Source organism: Asparagus officinalis, chromosome 3 (genome assembly GCF_001876935.1).
Source record: "Asparagus officinalis chromosome 3, Aspof.V1, whole genome shotgun sequence".
In the NCBI taxonomy this organism is placed as follows: Eukaryota; Viridiplantae; Streptophyta; class Magnoliopsida; order Asparagales; family Asparagaceae; genus Asparagus; species Asparagus officinalis.
This window is the reverse complement of record NC_033796.1, coordinates 69,686,610-69,705,227: the sequence shown is the minus strand read 5'-3', so window position 1 is coordinate 69,705,227 and position 18,618 is coordinate 69,686,610. Positions and strand designations below refer to the sequence as shown.

Below are 18,618 nucleotides of genomic sequence, written 5' to 3'. Positions count from 1 at the left end.
CACAAACCTCCTAAGAAGTTTGTGCCGTTTTTAGATGACCCCCTCTAAGTTTGGAAATGCCAACCAACCCCCGAAAGATTTGCACTTTTCTGAATTTATTTTTCAAATAACGATCAGCTTTTCGGGGATCTTTCTAGATTTTGTTTTGAGGGCTACGTACTTACGTGACGTACCCGAACTGATAGGGGTTACCTCAGACGCGCTCAAACTTCTCGGGTTCTTTGCGAAGTTTCTTTCGCTCTTGATCCTTGCGGGGGGGGGGGGGGGGGGGGGGGCGCTATGGGGCCTATGGGAAAGAGTCTGGCTAGCTTTCTAGGACAAGTAGAAGCAGCGGTGACGATTGTGTACCTGATAAAGCAACAAAGAGGATAGCAAGGTTTTTTTTTTTTTTTTAGATGAAAAGGAGCAAGATCAATCTTTCAAAGTAAAAAAAAAGGACATGGATCTACTTGCTGCCAGAAGATTCACCTCAGATCTCTAACTGGATGGGATCAAGAAAAAGGATGATGGCGAATCTGGTGTGGGTTCAAAGACTCTAAACAAAAAAAAAAAAAAAAAAATAGCTCATGGGTTAAGTAGGACTCCTATCGAAATGAACCTTGCATTGCACCGTGTCTGCGTTCTAATAGAATTCCTACTCGATCGGATAGGTTAATACTGATTGTTTTTTTGAAACTAAAAGCTTCTAGTCCTGTGCTTGGTGTTCTCTCTCATTGCCAAAAGAAGAAGGTTATGGGGCGTAGCCGGTGACAATTTAGGCTGTTTGTTTTCTTTTTTTTGAGAGGGAAAGGTGTTGAAAGCCTGCCAAAAGTGTAGCTTTTGGCAGGCTTTCCACTCAAATCGGTCTCTACGAAGCGTACCCCTGCAGAATACGCGCGCATTGTATGATCTTATGATGGATTTTTGAATACGGACAGATCTGAAGTAAATGAAAGCTTAGGGGAAAGTTAGATGCCATAATACTATTTCTCTACTTTTATCTTCACTAAAAATCTACATCGGACTTATCACGGGATTAAATAAACGAAAAGATCGAGTCTCGTACTAATTGGAGGGCATACGATTCCCTCTCCGACCCCGAGGCTTTCTTGATTAATCTCACCGCTTGCATGACCACCAAACGCAACGAAAAGTCACAAAAGCAAAGCTTTCTTTTCTTTTGCCTCAAAGCCATCTTTTGGCTAGTGATGAATCATGGTTATCATCTCCTTGAGGACCTTTTGGCCTATCAAAGTATGAAAATTAACACGCTTCATTGGAGAAGGGGCATCAAATTAAGGAGGGTTGGTTTTAGTCAATAAAGCAGATCTTATGGTCATAAGCAGCATGGTCTCCAAAATAAAGTGAGCAGGTGTGTGATATTTTATTACGTGTCAGAAAAAAAAGGTCAGAAAAAAGAAAGTGCAGAATACGGCTTATTTAACACTATGGCCAGCGTAGGTATGCTTTTAGCTCAAGTCTCCAAGAAGATATCTCTTAATTTGTTCACTTTTATAACCCTAGCATCTAAATTTCATGTTATAGAAATGTGACAACTGATACAAGTCTAACCAAAGAGTGGTCAAAAACAAACTAAACTCAACAAGACTTGCTACACATAAGCACCGGAGAAGCATCAAAACAGAACAATGAGTGCTCCAAAATAGACTAAATGCTTCAACCTCATCAAACAAAACGTGAAAAGCTCCAAAATAGGCTGAGTGCTTCAGCGTCTTCAAAAGGAGGCCAGAAAGACAACAGAGAGGAGGATAGGAGGATCAACTTGCGGTTGAGAAGTTATCACCCACATCAGCATCGCTGTTAGATTGTGCGATATGCTTCAGTCCCAGGTTGATTGCCGCTTGATGGAGCTTAGGTCCAGATTTACTAGCATTAGTACCTGTCCAAAATAGAACATGTCTAGCTACATTAGAAGCAATGCGATGATTACAGACTTCGATCCCGTTAAAGACGAAGTTGTTGCGGCTATTCCATAAAACCCAACAGAAGCACGGCAAAAGGACTCTCCATAATAAAATGATGTCCTGATTGATTGCTGAAATGAAATTGAGAGAGATCATGTCATTCAGGTTATGAGGCCGATCAATAGATGGGATGAGTGGAAGAAGAAGAGACCACGTTGAAGACGAGATGGCACACCTAGTGAATAGGTGATCATGAGATTCGATGACCTCATTGCAAAGAGGGCAGAGCAGACTACCTTCCCAACCTTTAGCAGCCAGATTCTCCCTGATATTCAACTTGTGCTTGCTGGCAATCCAGAAAGTAAAGTTTTATTTTCTTCTACGAGTAAGATTTGTATATATTAATTTCTTGTGTTTGCTTTATAGCAATAGAAATTTTCAATCCATGTATGATCCTTGTTATGTGTGCTCCAGCTTGGTTGTGAATATATCAATTTTTAGAATTGTAGGCCTGAAAATTCTTTCGCTTGGTCGGACTAAATCTGGATGATATATGATGTTATAGCCTAACTTTCACCATTTTGTGACGGGACCATTTGCGAAGGCTAAAGCAAAATTGATTACCAACCCGTGTTATTGCAAAGAGAACTGATAGAGCATGATTCTTAGCTACGTCACGCTGTCCCACGCCTTGTCATCCTCAACGTGTCTAGAACGTAGTACTAGTCTTTCAACTAGAGGTGGATTGCTATATTTATTTTTCTTTTTTATTTTGAGAAAAAAATGATGGTTATTTTTTTTATTAAAGATTAAATTTGGAAAACCGCCGTAGATACTAATCTTTCTCAACTTTGAAAATTTAATTTAAACCCCCTCAACTAAGGGGGTATATCACAAAACCCGCGATCTTTTACATTGTTTACAACAAACATTCCGGACGTTGCTACCCAAAATATCAGATGAACGAAATACTCTTTCAGGAAAAATACATTTCAATTGAAAGAACAGCTTCCTCCTCCAACCAACAAGTAAAAAAAGGCCCTAACCAATTCACATGTCACGTGACACGTTTGACTTAAATAGTCTCAGTTTTAGAGGAGCCCTTTAGGTGAAAAAAAAATTTCGGAGGGGTTAAATCAAACTTTCAAAGTCTAGAGAGGAGATTATTTACAACACCCCCAAAATTGAGGGGGTTTAATAGAACTAAAATAGTTGAGGAGGTCTTTGTGAGATACCCCCAATTTGAGGGGGTTTTTTTTAAAAATCAACCCTTTAATTAAATAGAGGAATATAAAAACTTAATAAACTTTTATATAGGACGGGTAACGGGCTAAGAATCATTTGAACGGTAGTTCAAACTTACGAGCTTGAAAAAGGAAAAGACAGTTTGCGAATAAATGATGGAGCCCAACCCAAAAGGTAACTTCCTTAATTCTCATGAATACACGGACATTATAGTTCCTAATTGGCTAGATCAGAAAGAAAACGGGAAGGGGGAAAAAACAGTCACTTCTATTTTCCTCTGTATGCCAAAAGGGCAAAATTTGAAGATAGACCCATTTTGAAAAATAATTGCAAATTTCGACCTATTTAAAACTTATTTGTCAAAATCAACCCAGTTCCATCCAGATGGCTGGAACTGAGTCGATTTTGACAAAAAAATCGATGAAACTTCACCAGACTTGAAGTCCCGTGAAGTTTAGCAGTCATTTAATTAAGCTGTGTAACTTCACGGGACTTCAAGTCCCGTAAAGTTTATTTTACTTATGAGACTTCACGGGACTTAAAGTCTCGTAAAATCTCAGGCTCCTTTTCTAGTAAAGCTGAGGAATTTAGCTTGACAAGCTCTCTCCCCGTGAAATTCCATCAATAATTACCAAAAAAAACAGAGAAAATTTGGTTATTTAATTTAAAAGAAGGCGATCAATTTATTCGAGTCATTAGCACTAAATTATAGAAACGGAACGCAACTGACCTCCGAAGATAAATCTAGGCTTCTTCGCTTTGGTGAATCCAAATTCGTTGTCAGCAGTCTCCGTCGGTGCACCAGCCACAGTCCACCGCCAACTGCGAGGAGCCAGCCCATGTTCCCGCTGACGAACCCTATATCGAGATTCAGACGGAGAAGGACGGCTCTTCTGAACCTGTGGGGCGTCGCAGAAAGCGTCGAATCAAGCGTCGGATACGGACGATCGAAAAGAATTCTGGACGCGGCCATTGAGAGCATGAGAGAGGAGAGATTGAGAGAGAGAGCAGAGAGAGAGATGAGAGTGTTGACGAGTGTCGAAGAAGTCGGTGGCGGCGCGGACGATGGCGGGCTTGGATAGGAGGGGCCCGAGTTGAAGATGGACGACATGGAACTCCTGCCAGGAAGAGGAGAGGCGTGAGGAAGCGGCGGACCAGGAGAGGGAGAGGAGTCGCCGCGGGAGGGGGGGGGGGGGGGGGGTCTCGAGGTCGGCAGAAGAGGTCGGCGGCGTGCTTCTGGAAGGAGTCGAGTGTTAGCCTTTATGTTTTGATGATGATTTATAACCACCATTATTAGTACTAATTGTTTGTTAAGTGATATTGTAGATTATAATAATATCAAGCTTATTAGTACTTATATTGGAGGATTGGATGGAACAACAACCTACAACGAAGATATCCAAGGAGGTGGAGGCTAAGTGATGAAGCAAAGCTATCAAGAGTACAACACTCACAAGAAGCTTCATCAAAGATATGAGCAAATATCAAGACAAATGAATTGTATTCATATATGTGAGATATTTGTATTTTTATTTCTCTCTAGTGCTTAATGTAGGCAAGTCATTAAGTTGGTAACATTTAAAGCTCATTGGATTCACACACACACTTTCACACAAATCATTATTTTTGAACTATTTTGGAAAATCAGTAGTTTTTACTTTTGCAAAATGATTTTTCAAAAAAAAAATTCTAACATATTAACAATCATGTTTATAACTTTTTTCAAAGTTTTATATATTTTTAGAATTTTTTTACTATTTTCTAAGGGCCTCAAAAGATCAAATTTCATATATGCACAGACCCTGTGCATGTTCATAAGTTGACTTATCAGATGAGATAAGTCGACTTATGAACTACTCTGGAATATGCGATTTTTCTCGTCCAAGTCGACTTATACAACCTGTCAAGTCGACTTATGCTTTCTTCTAAGTCGACTTGTGGAGGACTATTTTACATATAACGGCTAGTTACAAGTCGATTTGTCATTGTTACAAGTCGACTTATATTGGCTAGTTTCTGACAGCTGTATTTTCGGGATTTTTTATTCTGTTTGGGATTTGAGATGGGGTTTTGGGTTTCTATAAATACTTAATCCCTCTCATCATTTCATTTTTGAATCAAGCAAGAGAAAATTCCCAAGCTTTGCATTCTAAGTTTTTTGAGCTCTAATTTTTAATTTATCATTCTCAAGCTCTTGTTCTCCTCACTTCCACACTCCACAATCCTTGAGCTTCATTTGTTCCTTACTTAATCCTTGTCATAGGGATTGTTGTGAGAGCTATTCTTGTTCTATTGTAATTGTGTGGTGAGGTTGATCTTGAGAAGATCAAGTACGTGGGTTGTAAGATCTCAAGAGGAGATCGTTGTGAAGAAGTTCCGGCTTCCAAACCGGGTTGTGATAGTAAAGTTCTCCTCGAGAGTGGGGAGCGGGGACGTAGGTCGGAGGACCGAACCTCGTGAACATATCGCGTGTCACAATTGGCTAACTATTTCCTAACTCATCTCCTTTATATTGTTTTAGTATTTTATTTTGTAGTGTATTGTATTGTCTTTAGTTTAGTTGCACATTTATTGCCTCGTAACCCTATTCACCCCCTCCCCCCCTCTAGGGTTCAACATCGTGCTCTTGGTCCTGCTGCTCGTCAGTGTGGAATTTCACGGGACTTGAAGTCCAATGAAAGAATTGCCGTCCTTAATTAATTGTCATTAGAAGCTGCTAAACTTCACGCTACATGAAGTCCCGTGAAGTTTCAGATTTTTTTTGTCAAAACCGACTCAGTTTCAGCGAGATGGCTGAAACGGGGTCGGTTTTAACAAATAAGTTGAAAATGGATCGAAATTTGTAATTAATTTTGTAAATAGGTCTATTTTCAAATTTTGTCCTATGCTAAATGAAAACACTTAAAAATTTATATCCAATCCACAAATTGATTTTGTATAAGATCCTTTGTTCCCCTTTAACAATGATCTAGCAACGACAACAACAAAACAAAACATAAAAAAAAAAGGTATACAATCCCATGTTTCCAGCAGCAATGCCCGCCCTTTGTCAAGGGCCCCTAGGTTCTCCGGTCTTTTTTATTAATAAATTTAAACATTTTTGGCACATTAGGTGTTTTCTAAAAAAAAAAAGGGAGGAGGGGGGTTAAAAACTTCTTGAAAAGAAAAAGAAAGGTAGGCTTTTGGTACCTTATTTTAGCAGTTAGCTGCAAAGGACCATTTCCAAAGCGCACATCACATGGCTGTAGTAGGAACAAGCATCCAGCTAGGGGTGCAACTTTGCATATATGCAGCGCAAGCTGTCTAAATTTATGGCTGTGTTAGTATTAGAAGTTAGAACCGAGCGCATGTGTAAAAGTGATTCTTATTGCTACAAAGTAAGAATATTTGTTTGGCCAAAAGGAACACTAATAAAGTCACCAAACATGTGACTGTTCGTCTGAATACTAATGCTAGCTATTATTCACTATTTAGCAAAACCGAAAGTTATTCACTATTTAAATGACTTCAGGTTATAGAGTACACTCTTGAGTTGAGCATTAGCACTGTATTTGCTCTCTGTTGAGGTCATTAATATGTGAGCATAGTCACACATCGGATATGATAAGAAAAAGTGATGTGTTCAAAGTAGGAGCTGAGGCCAATACTTAATAGCCATACCTAGTTCTTGAGTTAAAATTGATTTCTATCCTCTATGTAACACCCATTAACTCTAGGTTGGGCCTATTTTCTCCCCAACAAACTTTAATTTGATTATAAAACTTTTTTTTTTCTTTACTCTTTACTAGAATTAGAACTCCAAAACAGTAGGAAATAAATTTCTCTCAATTTTCTTAAACTCTCAAACTAAATATTATATTTTCTCTCTTTTTTTTCCCACCATTCATTTCTCTCTATTTTATCATCTCAAGATGCATAGATCATGTCCTTGTGTTTAACAAGAAATAAATACGAATATATTTTCTGTGCGAAAAAGATAATTGAGAGAAATTTCACAGCATATGTCCGACTATATTTGGACAAAACCATGCATTCAGTGACGTGACAGGCAATTCATGTAGGTTTCAACGTGTAAATACTCGTCACCAAACATCTGCCTTCTTATTTTATGATGACATAAAGAGTACTAATTGTATAAGATTGATGTGATAATCTCTTTATTAGCTCAGGTAATGTAAATATTAATTAAATTAATAAAAAAGTACTATAAGAATAACTTCACATAAGAAAGGTTTATTTACTTATTCATGTATCACTCTAATATATTTTATTTGCATATTCTGCTTTCCAAGTATGATCATCAACTAATTTACTCCTACAACTTTAATCTGTCCCTCTCTCTTCTATTTCACACATAAAATATCTAATAAAAGATGGCTCTAGTTCACCCAAAAACTCTTTCAAAAAACTCTTGCCCTCTACTATGTCGAAATTCATCACATGCAAAAATAAATAAATAAATAAATAAAATCATCTCTCAGACCCCTCGTTTTTGTCTTTGTCGGCAATAGGGTAAAACTAAATAGGAAGCTCTCTTGGCAGGCAAAAGAGGAGTAGAAAAAATCAATGTGGAAAATTTGAGTAGCAAATAAACATAGGCCTAATTGCTCCTCTAAACTATTTTTAGTCCTCTTAAACTATTAAAAATCCGTCTTTGTTCGTCTCCTAAGCTATTTTCAGTCTCACTTTAACCTTTGAACTATCAAATCTGGTAGCAAGTTATCACTTCTTTTTTTTTATTACTTTGTGGGTATTTTTAATGAATCAAGTGACATTTCAGGGGGTAGTGTGACATTGAAGTAATAGTTCAGAAGGTAAAGATGAAATGAAAATAGTTTAGATGGTAAAATAGATGAATTTAGAGGTTCAAGAGGTAAGATGAAACTAAAAATAGTTTAGAGGTGTATGGCGACAAAATAAATAATTTAGGGAACAGGCATAGGCTGAAACCTAAAAAATATCTAGATTTTGGAAGTCAATTTATTGAAAATTAATCGAGGACTAGGCTGTGCATATTTTGAAGATAATAATGATTTTAACAAAAAATTTGAAAATGTACCTAGTATATTTCCTAAAGAATAAATCAGAGATTTGAATTAAATCAATTTCAAGGAATATAATATGTTAGATTCAAAAAGTCAGAACATAGATTTACCGGTATATAGGTCAAAGATCCAATAATAAATACTCGTAAAATGATATTTCAAAATTAAATGGTTCCAATTTTTGAGTTATAAGAAGTCAGAACTATAGATGAATAAATGAAAACATGTTGGGGATTCGAAACAATCAATCGAACCCGTGTCCTTCCGGATCTTGTGCTAAGAGTTTAACAAGTAGGAAAATCACTGCAAATAAAAGAAAAACTTGCAGAAAAGATAAACAAGAAGGAACACACCAGATTTAACGAGGTTCGGCAAACGTGCCTACGTCCTCGGGAGCCACACCACACAATTCTTTGATTAATTGAAGAAGATTACAATGCCCACAAATAAGTTTTTCTCTCTCTGAGATATCTCTCTCAAATAGCCGTCAAAACCCTCTTTTTCGTGTTCTACAAACCCTAAAAAACATATCAAGGTATATATAGTATCCTGGCCCAAAACAGTTGTCCAAACGAATCAGGAAACTGGAAAAACTGATTACGGTCGACCGAACCATGTGTGTCGGTCGACCGGCTAGAACACAGTTTCTTACAGGGTCTCCGTGCATGTTTTTGATTGACCGGATCATTTCCTTTGGTTGACTGATTGGTCACCCTCAGTCGACCAACCACACAGCTTCGGTCGACCGGCCAGAGCGTGTTCCTGAACTTGTTTTCTGTAGTCTCTTCGGTCGATCGAGGACACTTCGTCAACCGACCGACCCGAGATTTCTCAGCCTCGCGGATTTGTTTCATGTTTTGGTCTTCACACTTCCAAAACCAACAAATATGACCGAAGAAAGAAAACAAAACAAAACAAAACATTTTTCTTTGTTTTCGTGGCTTTATCTCGACTATTTATCTGCTAATTATCTTTTTGCCTTTTCCAACCTAGCAAGCAACCCATGAGGAATCTCATTCAGTTCAGTTCAACCTTGGGAATTGATATCTGAGTCATTTCTCATTCAAATTCCAAAACAAATTCAAGCCAACATCAGCAATCATACTCCACTTTTTCATAAGGAAATCCTTGGCTTCCCGTGATTCCGATTTCCACCAAGTTCGAGTCCAAGGGAGAGAAATAAAACTAAAGAAAGCACTGCAAACTAGGACCCCATACCCTTAAAAGCCTGTACAAATTACCAAAAACCAAAGCATAAAACACCCCCAGTTACCACCTAAACAAATTAAGGATAACCCCTTGAATTCAAAAATTTGCATCATTGCAACCCCTACCAGCATCACTTTCAAATGCTCAGCAGATCAGGAGGTGACTTCTCTCCTCCCCCTCCATTAACATCGTCCTCTTCTTGATTTGTTGATGCCTTCGGAATCTCTGTCAAGATCTGAACCACTTCCCTCATCGTGGGTCTCTCAACGCTCTGCTCCTCAACGCAGAGCAAAGCAACGTAGAACACGTGCATTGCCTCGTTGAGAGGCACAGAATGGAGCCTTGGGTCGAGGATTTTGAGCACTGATTCTTTGTTTGAGTCTGTCACCTTTCGAACCCACTGGACAATGTCAACGCCATCACCAAATTCTCCTACAGGTTTTCTCCCGCTTATCAGTTCGAGGAGAACCACTCCGAAGCTGTAGACATCGCTCTTTTCATCCACCTTCAGGGTGTAAGCATACTCTACAGAAAGGAAAAAGGGTCCAATGTCAAACAAGAAACTCAAATAATTATTGTTTGAGAAATCAAACGAATTTAAAAGTGGAATTTCGAGAAAATAGAATTTGAATACATGTTAATAATGTGGCCATCATGTTCCAGAGACCTGAGAACACCACTACAAGTCTATTAAGGGCAAGAGAACAGAACAAGAGGATGGGAATCAAACCATTTCAATTTAAGGATGCTAGTTTCAACAATCTAATTTCTAAAATAGATGAGAAAGTTTTAACCAAAAGTCATACAGTATTATAACACAAAGTTCCTGTGCTCATTAATTCCTTTCTACAGACAATTTTAGGGTAGCCCACCAAAGGAAATCAAATTGATGGTAAATTTTATTGAAGGAGTGAAATCAACTTAAGAATTCTATGTTTAACGACACAATCTTTGATAACTGAGAAAATTTCTCATCTAAAGTCTTTCATTAATTTTCTTCTGTGCAGGGGATCAAATAGTCTGTAAAAAGAAATCAAACTGACTGTGAATTACATTGAAATCATGAAATTAAAAACCCTTTTTCTCATGTACACTAATCTAGTAAATGTTTCAACTCTAATAAATTAGCTAAACTTTGATAGAGTGAAGAACGTACCTGGAGCAATGTAGCCATAAGACCCAGCTATGGCAGACATACACTCAGAAGTCCCAGAATCCTGCAAGAACTTCGCCAGCCCAAAATCAGCGACATGAGCTTCCAAATTCGAATCCAGAAGTATATTATTCGACTTCACATCGCGGTGAAGGATCAAGGGAGAACAATCGTGGTGAAGATAGCACAATCCCTTGGCGGCCTCCACCGCAATCTTATACCTCGCATCCCAATGCAAAAACCCTCCTTTTTTGCCGTGAAGAACCTCGCCAAGGCTCCCATTAGGCATATACTCGTACACCAAGAGATTGGTTTCATGATTCGAGCAAAAACCCAGCAGCCTAACGATGTGTCTGTGTCTGATTCTGCCCAGAGTTTGGATTTCAGCGTTGAACCCATGATCGTGTGAGGATCCCCGGCTCATTGCTGGGAGTCTTTTAACGGCCACGTGATCGCCATTAGGCATCGATCCTTTGTACACAATCCCGGCTCCTCCTTTGCCGATCACGTTCTCCTCTTTCAAGCAATCAAGAACATCATCACAACTGAAGTCCAATCTTTGGAATGCAGTTAGTTTCCAAGCTCGAGCATCACTTGCCTTTTTTAAAGCTCGAGCTTTGATGATGGCGGCGATGGCAAATGCGATGGAACAGATGAGAAGCCCGATGACGAGTAGTAGCTTGAAAGAGGCGGAGAGAGCAGCTTTAGACCGACCGGCAGCGGCGGGGCCGCCAGCGGTGCCGAGCTTGCATGGGCCTAGATAGGGCCCACAGAGGTCGGGGTTTCCGACGAACGATGTGGAGTTGAAGTAGCTGAACTGGCCGGTGGCCGGAACGATCCCTGACAGGTTGTTGTAGGAGAAATCGACAGCCGTCAAACTCTGCATGGTGGATATCGACACCGGAATTTCCCCTTGGAGGTCGTTCCTCGACACATTGAGGTAGTTTAGAATCCTCATGCCAGTGATCTCGGTCGGAATCTCCCCGGATAAATTGTTTCGGCTAAGATCGACGAAGGTTAACGACCTGCATTTGCTGATGTCCAGCACGATCCGACCCGATAACCGATTCCCGCTTAAATCCAGCTTGGACAGCTGCTGCAACCTCCCAATCTCCGGCGGAATGCTCCCGTTAAAGAAATTTTGATTCAGGAGGAGCTTCTGGACGCCGGAAAAGTTTCCAATGGACGCCGGCAAAGGCCCGGAGAGTCTATTATTAGAAAGACTAATCTGACCGAGACCCGGCGAGATCGAACTTTTGTCCGCATCCGGAAATCTACCCACCAGCAAATTATCTTGAAGCTCGACTTGCGCGAGCTTCGGCAAGCTGAACAGACCCTCAGGAATCGAGCCGTTCAAATAGTTTTCCCCCAACCGGATCCTACTCAGAGACTCGCATCGCCCTAAAGAATCGGGAATCGGACCAAAGAGGAAATTTCCCAATGCGATTAGGGTTTGTAGTCGATTGCCCAAGCACAAGTCGGGAGGCAGAGTCCCGGTGAGTTTGTTCGTCGAAAGGTCGAGCAGCTGGAGTTTCCCGCTCGTTCCGAGCTTCGACGGGATGCTGCCGGTGAAATTGTTCTCCCAGAGCTGGAGAACCTCTAACTCCGGCAACTCCCCGATGAAGTCCGGGATCGCCCCGTACAGTTTGTTACGGAAAAGATTCAGCAAGGTCAGATTCCTGAGACCTCCGAAGATGGTGGGGATTTCTCCGACGAAGGCGTTGTTTGAGAGGTCCATCGATTTCAAGCTTCGGAGCTTGCTGAGATCCGGCGTAAGCTCGCCGGAGAGCCCGTTCACCTGAAGAAACAGGGTGTCGAGATTCTCTAGCTCGCCGATCTCGGCTGGGATCTCGCGGATGAGGCCGCAGTTGGCGATGTCGAGCCGTCACGAGCTTCTTCAGCCTCCCGATCTCCCTGGGGATCCCGCTCGCGTAGCTGTTGTAGTATCCGATGGTAGACTCCCTGATGATTGGGAGGCTCCGATCTCGGCGGGGAGTTTTCCCAGCCGAGCTCGTTGCCGGAGGACGGTAGGGTACTCGAGAGAACTCCCACACGGCCGTAGCTCCGGACGGCGAATCTCGCGGAGAAGAAGTTGCCGCCGAGCTGCAGTAGTCGGAGGTTGCGATATCAGGCTCAGTGACCTCGACGGCAAGACCCCGGTGAGGTTGTGTGTTGTAAATGTCGGAGACCTGAGAGGACTCTTTGAGGGTGGATGAGGAGGGGCAGGAAGGAGCATTAAGATGTGTATGAGAGTTGAGCGAAGCGGAGGTTTGCGGGGACGCGGGAATAGAGGAGTCGGGGACGGCGGCCCACGAGAGTTGTTGTTATGCGCGCGAGGGGAGGCGCGCGTTGAGGTAGGCGTGCGAGGGTGAGACCGAGGGGGCCAGGTCCCGTTGAGTTGAGCCGGCGAGGTCGAGGATGGTCACGGGGCCGGTCGGGCGAGCCGCCGGTCAGTTGCGAGTGAGGGTCCGCGGGTCCCACGGAGGCAGGCCGAGGGTTAGAGGGTGGTTTGAGGCCCAAGGAGGCGGGTGGTTCGGGTTTCGGCGGTGGAGTTAAAGGGGGAGGAGAGAGAAAATGAGGAGGAGGACCAGGAAGGAAGCACCACATCTGCAGGAGGGAGGGAGGGGCTGTTGGATTCTGAGCTTCGGCGGGAGAGAGGGGTGGGGGCGGAAGAGTTGTTGTGGGTTCTATTGGTGGACTGTTAATTATTTCGGCTTTTTTTAATTCGTAAAGTAGTTGGCGGGATTATTTAGTTTAAAGTTGTTTTTGTTTCGGTTGTCGTGAGGTTGGGTTTGTATGATCGATGGGGGGTTGGTTGGATTGCATGATTTTTGTGTTTGTTTTGTAGCGAGGTTTTAGAGGGTATGAGAAGCGGGTGGGAATTTCGTACGCGAGAGGAGGATGATGATGATGATGATAATAATATAATCTGCGTAAACACTTGTTGGGTTTTTTTTTTGGTTTGGACAATTGGACCCCATCTAGATTCTTACCCGAGGTGGACAACCAACGGGGCTCGCTCAGTTTTTTCTTACTAGTTCGTGTGCACGTTTGTTAAATATCAAAATTATTATTTTTATTTATTTATTTACTATGAAATAAGTTAGATCCATTTTGAGTTAAAATCTATAAACATGGATTATTATATTTACCATAAGTTTTATATAAAGTTTTTTAAAAATTTTATGAAATAGATGATTAGTTTTGAAAATTTCTTAGGGTCAGGAATAAACGACTAACAAGTTTGCAGTAGAAGATAGCGAAACGTAGTACATTCTTAAGAATTGTTAATCTTTACTTAGTTTGTTTATAATGATAGGATCTCATTATTAACTAACTACAATGCCTAGTACATTATTTTTTTGGTTGGACGTTCAAGGCAGGTAGAGGACTCATGTAAGTCCTCATCGCAATGAATGTTATACAACTTAAGTACAAAGAAAAAATGAAGGTTAATTAATGGTGTAGTTGGTGAGGGGAAACTCCAGCAGTTTAATTTGGTATGCGGATATATAATAGACGGAGATGGAGAAGAGTGGTTTTGAAAATAGTGGGTGCGTGTAGGTAATTAATATGACTTTTATTTGTGCGGTTTTCTTCGTTCATTTTCAAGATATCTGTGATCCTCTGGATATATATAGTTATAACATTGCTACTCTCTTTTGGTTTTGTGGAAGAGTTAGGGTGTCAAAAAAATTAAATTATCTAAGCACATACATGGAATTTATTTTAACCAACACCCATGTGTAAATATTACAATTGTCATTTAGATCTAAGATATGTGTGAGATTCTCTTTGATTTTTATACAAACAATATCCATTTAAATAATAATAATATAATTAAACTTTATGATCTAAAAAAAGATCAAACATACAATATAAGCAATTTCTTTAAAATAATCTAATCTAGTCTAATAAGAAGAAAATAGATGAAAATAATGTGAAAATTGTTATAATTTCATAATTCAAAATTTTTAAACAATCTAATCTAATCTAATAAGAAGAAAATAACAAAGGCACATACCTGTTAAAGGAGATGAAAGTGCTATAAAAATTGTTACAATTTCTAATTTAAAATGAAGATCAAACATTCAATATAATTAATTATTTTAAAATAATCTAATCTAATCTAATAAGAAGAAAATAGATGAAAGTGCTATGAAAATTATTAATATTTCTTGATATGAAAAAAGATCAAATATACAATATAATTAATTGCTTTAAAATAATCTAATCTAATCTACTAAGAAAAAAATAACAAAGGCATATATATGTAGAAGGAGATGAACGTGCTAAGGTAATTGTTGTAGTTTCTTGGTTTATAAATATTGGTATGCGACGTTGCATATGAGAGGATAACAATTATAAATATAATTCTATTTAAATAATAATAGTATAATTAAACTTTGAAATTAATTATGCAGTAACATGAACTACTTAAATTTTGGTTGGTGAGAGATCGTCACATTATGTCCTCATATCGCAGTCGTCTGTTTTAATTTTCCTTTTTTATAATTTTCAGAATGATTTTATCTCTTTAATTTGTTTGATGAATTTTGCAAATACCCCGTCCACATTATGTACATTTGTAGGTCTGTGCTATTCTGGGGTTCGACATCTGAGGCGAACATTATTTATCTCACTAATTTGTTTGGTTTTTACATATACGCCATTCATCTTGTATACATTTATAAATTTGGCATTTAATAATTTCATTCATTTAAACTATATTATTGTCTTTATACTATGTATATCCAATAAGAATTCATTAATTTATCAATTTACTCTTACTTAATGGATTAGTATTTGAATTTCAAGGGTATTTTGTCTACCAAAAGATTTTCCCGGACTCGTTCTTTTAAAGGAAGTATTGTTTGGGGAGAAAATTGCTTTCATTGTAGAATTCATTATAACTTCGGTCGTTACAACAAATTCAGAAAGAAAAATAGTCTTTTTATAAGACTTTCGATACAATGAAAATAGATTACAACTCTCTTTCAAACAATACGCAACAGAAATGTATCGCCTATTGTTTTTTTGCGGGATCTTTGTCAGTGCCAGGATTTATCCGTGGACCGCCTGCGGATCGGATCCGGTTTGTAGAAGTGATATCGAAGCTCATACTTCACTAAGAAAGTATTCGCTTGAAGCACTAAAATCGACCAAGCGAGATCAGTAGCTCTTCTCGAGATTAAGACCAAGCCTAATCTCAAGGAACAGACGGGGGGAATACAGGTTCAGATCCTTTGAAAACCTTCCTCTTTATGCTGAAGTTTACCGGGATCTGACTTGCCTTCGCTGTAAATTCGTGCTCCTTTGACTCCTCAATCCAGCAGCACCTCACCCTCTTGATCTCATTCCCCCGTGAAATGAACCCCTAGGCTTGTATTTATAGGCTTCAGTTGGGGATTTTTAGATAAGAACGATGAATTTGGCATTATCTTCAGTTGACAATGACCTAACCATGTTTATGGATGGTATCTAGGTAGTTGAGATGCTCTTGAATAAACAAATCCTGAGAAAACAACAAAAAACTAAAAAAAACCACGTTTTCAAAACTTCTGGGCACGAAACAGGTCGTGCTGACCCACAAGGATGCGAGTCAGCCGAGTTTGACCCGTGCTAGCATGGGTCAGCCAGCTTTGACCCGCGCTGGTGCGGGTTGGCCAACACTGACCCACGCTGGCGCGGATCGGCCAGCACCGTTTTGGGTCGGCGCGGGTCCGCCGCCTCAGCTGAACTCCTTTTTGGCAATTTTACCTTCTGTGACTTGTATTTTCTACCGTTTTGCTTATTTGCCCATTGTGTTGACTTATACACTCAGCGCGAGTTGACTAACATGTGCGTCTGGTCACTTGGAGCTGACTGACGCGCGTGAGCTGACTAACGAGCGTGACGGCCAATTGGAGGTGACTGGTGAGCGCACGAGACATAGTTGGTTCGCCATTCTGGTTCATGCACTTGTCGATATCAGATAATCCTCTTAGACTCGGATAACGATGTTCGTTATCTTCTCTCCGTCTCGAGCTGTGTATGGATACCTATAGGTATTTTTTAGACGCCTACAAATACGCCCTCCAAAGTATTTCAGACTGATTCTTTTATAGAGGAGTCTGGAATGCTTTAGATAAGATAGGCCATTTCCTCAATCTCGTAGAGGGACCTATGAACTGCTTCAATTCTTAATGTCTTCAGCCTTCAGTCTGTTCAATATTTTGTTGAATAGATGAAGTTCTTCCTGTTGGCCTTCTTATTTTGATGATGTTTAACAAACAATTTACCACTAATGTTGTTTGTCTAGTATTTGTGTTTTCTTATTTATTATAGACAAACAATGTTGTTGGATGATGGATGGAATAGAGCTTCAACGATCATATCCAAAGGAGGTTGGAGGAATTGTAGAGTGAAGCAACGTACAATTCAAGTTCAAGATCCAAGTTTAGCTTCATCCGCAAGGTGTACCAAGTTGAGCTCAATGAAGATCAAGATCAAGCTTGGGTAATTTAGTTTAGGATTTATATTATGTGTGTTAAGTACGCTAAGCTCAATTATCTATACACACACATCTATTGGTTTCATAGTATATATATAGTTTATATATATACATACATGTGTTTTGGTTTTTATGATATTACATATTCTATTGTGTTTTTAGTACTTATTACATAGAATATGTAATTTTGTAAAAATATTGTATTATTAGTTTATAGACTTCAATATCAGTTTATACATGTTTTACTAAGTCTATAAAAACATTTTACAAAGTTTCAAAAGTTGGTTTATGTCAAAACATCAAAATTCAAGTATCTCATATTTTCATGTTTTGGACTATTTTGTAAAATAATGATATTTTTCATTTGGGAAGTCCTTTTTCAAAACCAATTGTTGTAGCATGTTTATTATCATGTTTACAATCATTCCCCAAAGTTTTACATTTTTTAGAATTTATTTGATATTTTTAAACAGCGTTTTAAAATCAGCAAATCAGGTTTCGAGTATGTCAGTTTTCGGTCGACCGAACCGGTCGACCGAACCTGAGTTCTCGTGCTCACTGTACGACAGAGAGTCTGTCGGTCGACCGGTCCGATCGATCGAAAGCTCGATTTTTTTATCGGTCGACCGCACCGGTCGACCGACGAAGTTAGAACTGCTTCTTCGCGTGTTTTGCTCTCATCGGTCGACCGACAAAATTTCCGGTCGACCGACAATAGATCCGTTGGCTTCTAACGGCTATTTTTCTGAGCTGTTTGCTGGGGCTGTTTTTGTCTTTTGACTTGGGATTTTTAGCTGAGGTTTTGGAGGATATAAATACTCTCTTTGATATCAGTTTTCAAAAAAAAGCTAAGAAGTTATTAAACAAGTTTTAAACAAGGGTTTAAGTATGTTTAAGGGTTTATTTTGTTTGTGAAGAAGTTTTCACAAGTGGAGGAGATCATCTTCTTGTTTGGGATCCAATCTCCATCTCTCCATCTTGTCTTCCATTGAGAAGTTTTCTAAACTCTACTCTAGCTTTCATTTGTTATTTGTCAATTATCATTTCTATTAAAGCTAGTTTTATATTGAGTTTAGTTGATTTGATTTTATCTCATTGTTACACACACCCACTTGAGCTTATTGTATTTGCATACATAGTATATTAGGGTTGTGAGAGATTGTAACTCTGAGTTGTGCTTAATTGTGTTCTCATCTATTGTAGAGAACAAATTTTATATTTGTTACATTGTGAGTGTTGTTAGGTTTTCGGTGAGCTAGAAACCGAGTGTGTTGTGAAGTTTTTGGTGAACTAGAAAACCGAGTGTGAGGAGTGAACGTTGTTCGGTGAGCGTTGAAAACCGATACTGTGAGGTGTAAATGTTATTCGGGTGAACATAGAAAACCCGGTTGTGATAGTGGATTTCTCCCCGGGAGTGGGGAGCGGAGACGTAGGACAGAAGATCCAAACTCCGTGATCATCTTGCTTGTTTGAGTTTATCTTTGGCGTATTTATTTTTGCATTTATCTTATATCGCCAATTGTGCATTGCTCAGTTATTTCATCCCCTATCTTGTTTAGATCATTTACC

The 18,618-nt window shown here is 39.5% G+C and overlaps 1 protein-coding gene across 1 annotated transcript; it reads right to left on the bottom strand.

The window, feature by feature from the left end:
• Positions 9,219-12,515, bottom strand: LOC109834302 (leucine-rich repeat receptor-like serine/threonine-protein kinase BAM1). Its single transcript, XM_020402293.1, has 2 exons — positions 10,560-12,515; positions 9,219-9,928 (listed from the first exon to the last, which is right to left on the bottom strand). The coding sequence occupies exons 1-2, from the start codon at positions 12,292-12,294 to the stop codon at positions 9,540-9,542; spliced, it is 2,124 nt and encodes a 707-aa protein (XP_020257882.1). The 5' UTR covers positions 12,295-12,515; the 3' UTR covers positions 9,219-9,539.

What these genes read in the sequence shown, in the direction of transcription:
- LOC109834302 (XM_020402293.1), bottom strand. Translation starts at nt 12,294, where the DNA reads ATGGACCTCTCAAACAACGCCTTCGTCGGAGAAATCCCCACCATCTTC. An exon ending in TTATGGCTACATTGCTCCAG is followed by an intron (nt 9,929 to 10,559) that starts GTACGTTCTTCA and finishes TCCTTTCTGTAG; the next exon opens with AGTATGCTTACACCCTGAAG.